Below are 12,821 nucleotides of genomic sequence, written 5' to 3'. Positions count from 1 at the left end.
TAAGTAGAGTGTATTCTCAAAAAAGGGGGATAAGTAGGAAGCAAAGAGTTGTTCACCTGGAAGAATAGACTAACCATCACGACAGATTGAACTTTTACAAAGAGCAGTTAAAAATTAAAAAATGGATTAGGTTTTCTTTCAAAACAGGGAAATGATTGCCTTAGAATTGACTGTTGATGGGTTATTTGCCAGAATAGATAACTTCCCTCGCCTATTTTAAAGATTAAAAATCTCACTTCAACATTTCCTATAAATATGAGAGAAAATGAACAGATCAAGGGACAGCCAAAAAATCAATCAAAAACATAAACTCAAAATGATCACTTGATCTCAAAAACCTTCAAAACACTGAAGCAACCAATAGCTCATTGAGCCACAAGAAACAAGTCAACTACAAATCAGAATCTCTAACTCCAGTTCAGTTTAAGAGAAATAGTCATACAAAGTGAGATTTCTTTCGTTACAAATTTAGTTCAGCATAAGCCAAGTCAAGCAGAGTTCGAGTTTTACAAATATGAAAATCTCAACAAATTTATGGAGAGCCCTGATCAAGCAGAACATGTACCATAGTGCAGTTCCAACTTAGTAATCATTAAATCAGCCACTTCTGCCCATTCCAGACTGAAAAAACTCCAATTCTGCCCGTTCAAAAAGCCTTTTAGGGCTTGAAATATATTAAAACTCTGCCAAACTCGAACGTTAGCATCGATTTACAGTTGAAACTTGATAGTTGAAGGTGTTGATAGTCCAGTCCAGCACAGACATACCCAGTCTAGCCCCGATCAGAAGCATCTATCCAGACAAAAATGAAAGTCCAGCCCCTTTTTTGTCTTTTTTAGAGTTGGTTTTCCTTTTTGAGCTTTGTAAAAGGTAGTTCTGCCTAAAACAATTCACTTTCTTATAATTTATTTTGGCCAGAACTATCAGTTTTATACTGTGAAAAAATGTGAAGTCCTCACCCGTCTGAAGCAAGAAAAGAACTTACTTGGGAGATATTCCTCACCCAAATTCACAATCGCTTGTAACTTGGGGCGCAAGTTATTTATTTTAAAGAAGTCTGCTAGGATTTTCATTGCTAGCAGTGGCACGCTCGAACACTAAAGAAAGTTAACTTGTTAACTTATCAATAATTGTCGAGGTAATAAAGAACTTTACTCTACCATCACATGAACAAATGTAAAACAGATGAATAGTTAGTTGATTTGATTTAATTGCTTTCTTCAATTTGAATCTTATTCTGACTGCTGATAATGTTTAATTGGTTTAATTGTGAAAATTACTGTAGACCCACTCAAATATCATTTACTTGTTTGTTTATTTTACTTCCCAAGGGAAAGATTCAAGTGTTCATTCGATCTAAGTATTACAAGTGTACGTTTACAAATATCAAAAGTTATATCCTTGAGGGTAGGACGTCATAACCTACTACACTGAGATATTATCTCAGAAGGACGGATCTACTCTTAAAAACAGTAACTTACATGCCTCAATCTACTGTTCGTGATCAAAAAAGAGCATCCACAACCAAGATTCTCCAACAGTGGATGCACTAACAACTTTCTAATGTTCCACGAACAACTTTTATCAACAATGTCACATTCCATGATTTTTCCCAATTTACTTTTTATATATGATATTTGAAATATGCTTTTGAATAGCTTACTTTTCTTCTTCTACTTTACATTTTGAAATCTGGTAAGAGCCATAGATTTGCAAAGAGATCAACGGCATTGGGGTCTGGTGCGTGTTGTTGTTGTCTTGTCTTGTCTAGTCATCCTGCACTCCAAGTTCCAACAGTCCAAACCAGGAGAAAAAGTGTCCCTTAAGCCGTGTGGGTCCAATTGTTGAAAGGATATGATGCTCTTATTATTATTATTTTTAATTCTCAAAATTTTCAAATATGAATTAATTTCTTTATATTTTGTGAATTTTTTATCAAAATTTTTCTATGATTTTTATAACAATCAACAAACAACTTTTATAACAATTTTCACATTCTATGATTTTTCTTAATTGTCTTCATATGATTTTTAAAATATGCCTAGTCCGATCTGGTCTTTGATTAGCTGACTTGATTTTGTTCGCTTTCTTAATTTTCTTCTCTTAATCCCTTACCGTACGTTTTTAAATTTGTGAAGGGCGTAGATTGGCAATGGCAAAGACATCAATCAATGGCATTGGAGTCTGACGCATCCTTCCACTTGCGGGCAGTGGAATTATTGTTGTTGTCTTGTCAATGTCATCCTCCAACAGGCCAAACCAGGCTGTGTTGGTCCCACCGACCAACACAATGAATCGATTTCTTTATAAATATGTGAATTTCTTATCTGAATTTTTCTATTTTTGTTTTTACTTTTACGAAGAAGAAAATGAGACATGACTGCTTTCACATGTGAAAGCATCATTCAATACCCACTTCAATGGCCGACTTTGCATGTACAGATTGGTGGTGACGAGGACGACCCCATCCCCATGTGAGGCCACAGAAAAGTTTTAGAAGTTTTCCCCCCAGAGAATAAAGTGAGAGATTTTTTAAAAGTTAATATTACACGCTAATTAGAAGTTAATTATGATCACTTAGGCTAACAAACTCAAACACTCACAGCCCCCCAACGGAACTTAGATAAATACATAAAAAGCTTTCATACTGCCTTACCTGTATTTCCAAGTTACTTTCATCCAACTCCCTTGCAAGGAAAAGAAGAGAAAAATGGCTGGAGCTTTGATCGGAGGGGCCTTTATTTCTGCTTCCATCCAGGTGATTTGTGACAGAATTGCTTCACCCGAGTTCGTCTACTTATTTCGGCACAAGAAACTGGATCAACGTCTCCTCATGGAACTGAAGACGACGCTGTTGACCTTGAACGCAGTGCTCGATGATGCAGAGGAGAAGCAAATTGAGAAACCAAATGTGAGAGAGTGGCTTGACGAGCTCAAACATGCTGTCTTTGATGCCGAGGACTTGCTGGATGAGATCAACTATGAAGCTTTGCGATGCAAGCTGCAAGGTGATGCTCAAAACGACAATTTCACAAGTAAGATGTCTACCTTCCTCCCCACTTCTCGTAATAAATTTTATCGAAGGATGAATGCTAAGATACAAGAGTTGTTACAAAAATTAGAACATTTTGTACAACAGAAAGTTGCTCTCGGTCTGAGAGAAGATGTTGGGAGAAAGGTTTCACAAAGAACTCCAACAACTTCCTTGGTTCATGAACCTTGTGTATATGGGAGAGATGAAGCCAAACAAAATTTATTAGAAGTGTTATTCGATGATGCAAGTGAGGAAAATGTGTCTGTCATCCCCATTGTTGGAATGGGTGGGGTTGGCAAGACAACCCTTGCTCGAATGCTTTACAATGACAATAAGGTGAAAGAGCATTTTACCCTTAAGGCTTGGGCTTGTGTTTCAGAAGATTATGATGCTATCAGGGTAACTAAAACTCTTCTCGAGTCAGTGACTTCAAAACCTTGTAATAAGACAGATCTGAATTTGCTTCAAGTTGAGCTAAGTGAAGAACTGAGGGGGAAGAAATTTTTATTTGTGTTGGATGACCTTTGGAATCAGAAATATACTGATTGGAACTGTCTCCAAACTCCTTTCACTTCAGGGGCAAGGGGAAGTAAAGTCATCGTAACAACACGGAACAAAAATATAGCATCTTTCATGCAAAATGTTCCCACTCAACCCTTGGAACCATTGTCGCATGAAGATTGTTGGTCATTACTTGCAAAACATGCGTTTGGAAATGTAAACTGTAGTGCATATCCAAGCTTGGAAGAAATCGGCAAGAAAATTGCACGAAAGTGCAATGGGTTGCCTTTAGCTGCACAAACACTTGGCGGTTTGTTACGTTCCAGGCTGGACTCTGAGGTATGGAACAGAGTACTAAACAACAGCATTTGGGATTTACCTTCAGAGAAGAGTGACATTCTTCCTGCTCTAGGATTGAGTTATCATTATCTTCCAGCTAAGTTAAAACGATGCTTTATTTATTGTTCAATTTTCCCAAAAGACTTTGAATTCAAAGTAGAAGACGTTGTTTTTCTTTGGATGGCGGAAGGTTTAATTTCACAAGCGGAGAATGGGGACAACATGGAAGAGGTGGCTAAGGAATATTTTGATGAACTGTTGTCTCGATCATTGTTTCAAACGTCAAGGAAATCAAGTTTCGTTATGCATGATCTCATCAATGACTTGGCTGTGTTCATGTCTAAAGGATTTTGTTCCAGGTTGGAAGGTGGTAAGGAATCATGTGATGTAGAACGAGTTCGCCATTTGTCATATTCTAGGGGAAAATTTGATGTTGCTCTTAAATTTGAGCCATTAAAGGGGGCTAAGTGTTTGCGGACCTTCCTACCTACCTCTTTAAATACTTATGAAGAGCATTATTATCTAGGTAAAAAGGTTGTACAAGATTTGATATCGTCACACAGATGTTTACAGGTGTTATCATTGTCACGTTATAGTAATGTCACTCAACTACCTGATTCTATTAAAAATCTTATTCACTTGCGCTATTTGGATCTCTCTAGAACTGCAATTGAAAGGTTACCTGGTGTACTTTGCAGTTTGTACAATTTGCAGACGTTACTATTGTCAAATTGTTCCTCTCTCATTGAATTACCTGCAGACTTGAGAAAATTGATAAATTTACAGAAATTAATGCTGGGAGGTTGTGCGTCTCTTGCTAAATTGCCTGTAGACCTGTGGGAATTAATTAGTTTGCGTCATCTTGATGTGAGTGGAACTAAAATTGCAGAGATGCCAGCACAAATGAGTAGACTAAAAAGTTTGAGAACATTGACTGCTTTTGTTGTGGGGAAATCTATTGGGTCGACCATTGGGGAATTGGGGGAGCTTCCACATCTTCAAGGAAAACTTTCAATTCTAAAACTGCAAAATGTAGTTGATGCTAAGGATGCCGTGCAAGCCAATTTGAAGAATAAGAATGATTTGAAGGAGTTAGAGTTGGCATGGGACGATGAAGACTCAGATGATTCCGAAAAAGTGAGAGATGTACTTGGCAAGCTCCAGCCTTCAATTAGTTTGGAGAAACTAATCATCAACTTTTACGGTGGAACTAACTTCCCGAATTGGTTAGGAGACTCATGCTTCTCTAACATACAAGTTATGCGTCTCAGTAATTGTAAATATTGTTGGTCGCTGCCACCAGTTGGGGGGCTACCTGCTCTCAAAGAGCTCTATATAGAAAGGATGGAATTTGTTAAGACAATTGGTGTTGAGTTCTATGGCAGAAATGGAGCGTATCTAATTCAGCCATTTCAATCACTGGAGAAACTGGAGTTTAAGGAGATGGCAGAGTGGGAGGAATGGATACCAAGTGGAAGTGGAGGTCCAGACTTTCCTCGTCTCCAGGTGCTGATCCTAAGTGTGTGTCCGAAGTTGAGAGGAAGCTTGCCTTGTGATCTGCCTTGCTTGAAGAAACTTAGAGTGGGTTGGTGTGGGGTTTTGCATGATCAAGGGGCCACTGCTACTACTAGCAGTAGTACTAGTCTCAACTACAATTCTCTTGAAGAATTAGGAATAGGTGAATGCCAAACAGGTCTGTTATCATTACTAGAGACAAAGCTCCTCTCCCAACTTGCCATTCAACATTTTAATGACATACAGTGCTTGCCCAACATCAATCGTCTTCAAAGTTTGTCTCTCTGGAATTGTCCAACGCTGTCGTCGTTCCCTGAAGATGGCCTACCCACTTCGTTGACATCACTTACAATAGTCGATTGTAGGATATTAGAATTCCTACCTCAAGAGATGTTGGCCAAATTAACATCACTCCACTTTTTGATGATATATAATAGCTGTGATTCAATGAGGTCCTTCCCCTTGGGCATTTTTCCCAAATTGACGACACTTGAAATTGGTTGCTGTGACAATCTGGAATCGCTTTGCTTGATTGAAGAAGGAGCGGTTCTCAGTCATCTAAATAGCCTGGAGGTCTATGATTGTCCAAATCTGGTGTGTTTTCCCCAGGGAGGATTACCCACTCCCAACCTGACTCGATTGAAATTCGATGGATGCGCGAAGTTGAAGTCATTACCTGAACATATTCACACCCTCACAGCCCTTGGAAATTTGAATATAAGCAATCTTCCAAATCTAGAGTCAATTGCAGAAGATGGGGGTTTACCTCCCAACCTCCGAGATTTTAACATTAATAATTGTGAGAGACTGAGGGCTTCATCTTCGTCAGTGGGAGACTACAGTAACTGGGGTTTGCAAGCACTTGTCTCCCTTGAAAAATTTACAATTCGTGGCAGGGGAAGTGATGAAATCTTAGAGACGTTGCTCAAGCAACAGCTTCTCCCTACCACTGTTCGCACTCTCCGCATCGCGGAACTTTCAACTCTGAAATCTTTGGATGTAAAGGGACTTGCACGCCTTACTTTTCTTGAAACTCTAGAAATTATTAGGTGTAAAAGTCTGGAATTCCTGCCAGGAGAGGTACTTAAACACCTCACTTCTCTTCAACGGCTATACATTTATGGCTGTCCGAGTCTCCAATTCGTGCCAGAAGAGGGTCTGCCGCCATCTCTTTATTATCTGTACATCTCCGATTGTTCTGCCCTGGAGAAAAGGTATCAGAATAAGACGGGACAAGATCATTGGGCCAGTATATCTCACATTCAATGCATCGAGATAAATGATGAAGTCATCATACGATAAAGGTATCAGAATATTGCTTTTGGATAAAGGTATCCAAAGTATTATTTTGCTTTTGGCTGTCCGAGTCTCCAATTCCTGCTAGAAGAGGTACTTCAACACCTCACTTCTCTTCAAGAGCTATATATTTATGACTGTCCGAGTCTCCAATTCCTGCCAGAATGATGAAGTCATCTTAAGAGAATAAAACAAACAAGGTATGTACTTCAAATAACGCTTTAACTGCCTTTCTTCTAATGAAATATAAAAAAACTGAAATTCACTGTCCAAATAAACTGAAATACACATTTGCATCCAATTAACTTTTACAGTTGCCAAAATGCATAGCATTTTCATTGAATGCTTCTTCCCAGATCATGCTCTCTGTTGTTCAGCATTTTATTTTATAATTCATATTCATTTTTGGCACACTATCAATAATCGAAACATTTCAAGCTCAATTTTGTCGTTTTGGGTTCTCCATTAATATTTCATCTCATTTCTAATTGAAGAATTTACAATTGGTGGCAGGGGAAGTGATGATATCTGGGAGATGTTGCTCAAGCAACAGTTGCTCCCTTCCACTCTTTACACTCTCCACATCTATAGACTATCAAGTCTGAAATCTTTGGACAGAAAGGGACTTAAAAACATCACTTCTCTTTCCTTTCTGAGTATCTCCAAGTGTTTTTCCCGGTAGAAAAGGTATAAGAAGATGACAGGAAAAGATTGGGCCAACATATCTCACCTTCCTTGCATCAAGATAGGCCACGAAGTGATCATATGAGATGAGCTCTCTCTCTCTCTCTCTCTCTCCCTCTCACACACATTCCTGGAAGTCATCATGTGTGTGAGAGGGATAGGAGGTTCTTTGATGATTTGAAGGGTGAGGGGATGTGGATCACTTGTGGGAGAGGGTTCATTTCTTTGGCACCTCATTGGACTCTGTATCCTTGGACTTTAGGAAATTTTCTTTCTTCGTCGTCTATACAAATAGGCAAGTTGCTGTAGTTTAGATCTTCTTTATGTGATGTTTCTGTTTTGTTCATTTGGTGTTTGAGTTGTTCTGTAATTGTTTTTGTTTTGACCTGCTAAGGGTGTGTACCTTGCGGGCTGTTGCTATACTCCTTTATTTTTCATGAAAGTGGGGTTTCGTCATTGAAAAAAAAGAAGAATTTTTGTATATGTAAAACGATACAGAAATAGGACTATATAAGTTGAAGGCATATTACATAACTAGAGGGAAAATATCAATTAAGAATCAGTTGACATATTTTTATTGCCTAATTCTTGATACCCGGGAGTATTGACTTCCAACATGATTGAGGTCTTATGCTAATTGGCATATTTATTGCATTTATAATATCTTATGTGCAAATGATTTTCTTGTTTGTTTTTACAGTCCCACAAATCATTCCTTCAGCTGCAAAGTTCCATTTGATGACACTTGAAATGTTGTATGTATACTTGCAGACTCATGTTTGGAGGTCAAAGAAACTTGTGTAGGCAACCATGCATGATTTCAGAGTCGAAGCTGCTTCACTGGCCTTTCTGTGCTCGCTTCTGTAAGGGTATATCAGATTAGTTTGTCATCAAGATTTAATATGGTTCACTTTTTTTGTTGCTTTCCTATTACCATCAATTTTCTTATTCCAAATTGGATTGGTAGGATCAAACCAAGCAGGTTCATACATTGAATGTATCACATCATCAGCGTTTCAGACAGAAAATGGGCCTTGAATTGTGTTCTGAGCCAATGGATTTTTCTAGAATCTAAAGTGCAATGGAAAATTACTGAAGTGATCTACACGAAGAGTAAACATTTTTTCTGTTGGATGCTGGAGGTGCCTCTTATAAGTGGCTAAGTTGCAATATGTGGTGTCATCAAATGCTCTGCAAAAAGGTAAGTCATCAAGTAACTTACGCTTTTAATTATTTGATGGGTATATCATCTCAGTTCTTGTAATGTGGAGTCGTCACCAACAGGTCCGTCACATTACATTAGTCATATATGGGATTTGAATCATTACTTTGTGCTATTGAACACTCAAATGGAGATAGATTTTTTGTCTGTGGATGCCACTGGTTAATATTGTCATGTCATTGGTTATTTATTGTACTTGAACAGTCAATTGAGATTGATTGTTTTGTCTCATTTCTGATGGTTGCTTACTTAAATCTGTTCTTCAGCAGTTCAAGTTGAGACTGGAGCTGAACAAGGATCAGGTCAGCTGTATATTTCGTGGTAAACACCTCTTTCTATACACATTTCCTACTGTCTACATAGATTAATTTATCAGCATGATTCTATAGTGCATTTAGAACCTAAAAATAAAGAATAAATTCCTGTTGTCATTAATTTGTTGTTTCGAATTTGGACTTCTAGGAACAGACCCAGCATGTTCATACATGGCTTGGCTCACTTCATCATCTTTTGAGACAGAAAATCAGCCTTCAACCGTCTGCTGATTCAATAGACTTTTCTATATATCTCAAGTGCAATGGAAAATTGCAGACTTACATAAAGATTCGCTAAGATTTCTGTTTGAAATTTTCTACCGGAGGCTGGAAATGCTTCTTATAAGTGGCTAAGTTGCAAAAAATTGTAGGATTGAAGGCTCTGCAGACTGCACAGAGGTAAGAAGTCATCGTCATCAAGTAACTCCTAAATGGCTGCATCTTAGAAGAATGACACTGAATCTGACTCCTAAATGGCTGCATCATCTTCAATCTAAAGATTAGAAGTCACATGAAAAAGTGTTGTATTCTTTTGTCCTCTATTGTAGTTTATTTGGTGCTCTTTTGACTTTTAGAGGTGTTTTCAAATTTGAGAATCCAGTAAATGCATGCGTACATATATTGAAAGTATTCCATATGATTTCTTCTCGAAGAATTTTCGCGATAATATTTCTCGGAAGTGTTTTCTTACATACTGATGAAATGAAGTAATCACAAGCTTATATAGCTATGTAACAATGACTTCTTCACTAATCTAAGCTTAACAGAATAACTAATCAGACTAACAAGCACAACTAATCAGACTAACAAACACATGAAGAGCTAACAGACTTGCCACCTCAGCAAGTACACGTGAAGAGCTAACAGACTTGCCCCCTCAGCAAGTACACGTGTCAGCACATCACACTGTTATGAATTAAAGAAAAGAAAAGAAAAGTCGAACGAGAGAGACTTTAAAATGATTAATTTACACTAAGAAATAACAAGAATGAGTGAGATTATAATAAAAAATAATAATTTTTTCGGAAAAAAGAAGAAGGAAGAAACAGGTTAGAGTTGGACCATCATTTTCAACGAGTCGTTTAGCTAGTCCAAAATATATTTCAGATAATTTATTTCGGAATAATGTGCCAACAATCATAGAACAAAATTAAAATTAAAATTAAAACAAAATTATTTATACATGCACAAGTAAGTTAAAATTGAGAGATTCACTATTATATCCAATATAGGAGCCCAAATTATTATTAAAAAAATAAAAAAATAAAAAAATAAAAAAAACCTATATGAAATGGACTTTAGAAACACATTCAAAACTTATTTATAACACAACAAAGAGACTTTTAACTTATTTTAAATTACAAAACTGTCATTGATTTTTTAAAACAAACTCAACTCAAAAAAACTCAATAGAGCATCAAAGTAATTTAATAATTAAAATTAAATTTAATACGGCCAGTTGTCATTTTTTCGGTTTGTTTATAGAAATTAAAGATAAATTTATTCCTTTATAAAAAGATAAATTTATTCCTTTATAAAATGATAAATTTATTCCTTTGTAAAATGACTTTTGAGGACTCATGTTAAACCCAAAAACCAAAAACGGCTGAATCGAAAAACGCAATTTTTTTTTTATCACCCAAATTTATTCATTAACTAGAAAAGGCACCATCACACCTTGTCTTTAATCTGCATGAAATGAAACCCACTTTGTGATAAATAAAAACGAAAACAGAAACACCAGAATTGATGAGCTTTTTCACCAACAAATGAAAAAGTGGAAATCCTCTGCCTTTAGATGAATTGACAACAAAACTAGCAAATAATTAAATGGGCAATTAGATTGCTTTGTATTGTTTGTTTGCACTAATTGAAATCTTAATCTCGTAGATCAGAAAAACAGAAGTCCAATATATCTTAATCTTGTGTTTAAGGCTCCACCTTAGGATCTTTATTTTCTTCAAGTATTTCAGATTTGCTTCTAGTTGTAGTTTGATTCCTTGCTGTGCTTAGGAGCTTTTGCCTCCTTTTCAATGAATATTTTGATTATCGTTAAAAAAAAATAAAATTTAATAATATGAGGAGAGAGAATTCTAAATAAATGCTTGAATTAATAATTAAATGGTATTTTAGGAATATTGATGGGTGGAAAGATATGATCGTGTTTTTTCCAAATTTAAATGATGAGTGAGAAGATTAAGTAGGTGGGAAAATAAGACAAGTAGGAAAATATCTCATTAAAGGCCAAAAATAAACGACACTAATAATAGAAAAAAAGATTAGGTAAATGGAAAAACCTCTCACATGCTAGATCACGTGCCTGACAGGGGAGGTGAGCGGCCCACATGCTGTCACACGTGTAGAGTGTGGGTATTCAAAAAACAAAAAAATAGTAAAACATAATAAATAAAAAAGTTTATGATGATTCGTGAGCTCTTTCACGTGCGACCACCCAATCACATGGCAACTTGGACTTCTTTTTGTTCCAATGGCAACTGGGAGTATGGGAGCAACTTTATGTTTGGACTGGACTGGATTTGTCGAGGGAAAAGGTATGCTTTAGCACGCGTGAAAGCATCATTCATCATTATCGACGATGGCGACCCCATCCCCCATGTGAAGTTTGGAAACTCTGCCCCCCCAAGAGAATGGTCACAAAAAGCCTTCATGCAGCCTCACCTTTTGAAATCTGTTTAAGAGCCATAGATTCACAAAGAGATCAACGGCGTTCGAGTCTGGTCCACTTGAGGACCGTTGAATTGTCGTTCTTCTCTTGCCATCCTCCAGTCTCCAACAGTCCAAACCAGAGTATTATTCCTTAGGCCATGTGCGTCCACGAACCCACCTACTCAATTTGAATTAATTAATGGTAATGATCCATCCCCCATGTGAGGGCAAGAAGAGTTTTAAAAACTTGTCACCCCAGAGAAAGACATTTTCAAAAAGCTTTCATACTTCCTTACCTGAGCTATCTGAGCTATCTACGAACCTTGGAATATTACTTCATCCAATTCCCTTGCAAAGAAAAGAAGAGAAAAATGGCTGGAGCTTTGATCGGAGAGGCCTTTATTTCTGCTTCCATCCAGGTGATTTGTGACAGAATTGCCTCACCCGAGTTCATTGATTTATTTCGGCACAAGAAACTCGATCAACCTCTCCTCATGAAACTGAAGAGGACCCTTTTGACCTTGAACGCAGTGCTCGATGATGCAGAGGAGAAGCAAATTGAGAAACCAGCTGTGAGAGAGTGGCTTGACGACCTCAAACATGCAGTCTTTGATGCTGAGGACTTGCTGGGGGAGATCAACTATGAAGCATTGCGATGCAAGCTGGAAGGTGAAGCTGAAACAGCCGACAAATTTACCAACAAGGTGTGGAACTTCCTCCCTACTTCTCGTAATAAGTTTTATCAAAGCATGAATGTTAAGATACAGGAGTTGTTACGAAAACTAGAAGACTTTGTACAACTGAAAGGTGCTCTTGGTTTGACAGAAGTTGTTGGGAGGAAGTTTTCACAAAGAACTCCAACAACTTCCTTGATTCATGAACCTTATGTATATGGTAGAAATGAAGTCAAAGAAAATTTATTAAAAGAGTTGTTATCTGATGATGCAAGCGAGGAAAATGTGTTTGTCATTCCCATTGTTGGAATGGGTGGGGTTGGCAAGACAACCCTTGCTCGAATGCTTTACAATGACAATAAGGTGAGAGAGCATTTTACCCTTAAGGCTTGGGCTTGTGTTTCAGAAGATTACGATGCTATTAGGGTAACTAAAACTCTTCTCGAGTCAGTCACTTCAAAACCTTGTAATACGACAGATCTCAATTTGCTTCAAGTTGAACTAAGAGAACAACTGAGGGGGAAGAAATTTTTGTTTGTATTGGATGACCTTTGGAATGAGAAATATACTGATTG

General features: G+C 37.3%; 2 protein-coding genes across 11 annotated transcripts; both read left to right on the top strand.

Annotated features, from left to right (window-relative positions):
• The first annotated feature begins 2,491 nt into the window (after positions 1-2,491).
• Positions 2,492-9,635, top strand: LOC117617531 (putative disease resistance RPP13-like protein 1). 10 transcript variants are annotated; one of them, XM_034346949.1, is made up of 7 exons: positions 2,492-6,405; positions 6,481-6,676; positions 6,858-6,885; positions 8,070-8,238; positions 8,337-8,570; positions 8,858-8,912; positions 9,054-9,635. In XM_034346949.1, exons 1-3 carry the CDS (start codon positions 2,711-2,713, stop codon positions 6,873-6,875), a joined length of 3,909 nt encoding a protein of 1,302 aa, XP_034202840.1. In that variant the 5' UTR covers positions 2,492-2,710; the 3' UTR covers positions 6,876-6,885; positions 8,070-8,238; positions 8,337-8,570; positions 8,858-8,912; positions 9,054-9,635. The 10 variants fall into 10 exon arrangements, with proteins under 10 accessions (XP_034202840.1, XP_034202833.1, XP_034202834.1 ...); XM_034346942.1 differs by having other exon boundaries at positions 2,494-6,676; positions 8,141-8,238; XM_034346943.1 differs by having other exon boundaries at positions 2,494-6,676; positions 8,070-8,232.
• A 2,034-nt stretch (positions 9,636-11,669) lies between these two features.
• Positions 11,670-12,819, top strand: LOC117617968 (putative disease resistance RPP13-like protein 1; the record flags this gene model as incomplete). Its single annotated transcript, XM_034347607.1, has 1 exon — positions 11,670-12,819. A coding segment is annotated over exon 1 (876 nt), but the record flags the coding sequence as incomplete, so codon positions are not given.
• Positions 12,820-12,821: the final 2 nt, after the last annotated feature.

Source organism: Prunus dulcis, chromosome 2 (genome assembly GCF_902201215.1).
Source record: "Prunus dulcis chromosome 2, ALMONDv2, whole genome shotgun sequence".
NCBI lineage: Eukaryota > Viridiplantae > Streptophyta > Magnoliopsida > Rosales > Rosaceae > Prunus > Prunus dulcis.
This window is presented reverse-complemented; position numbering and strand designations above follow the sequence as displayed.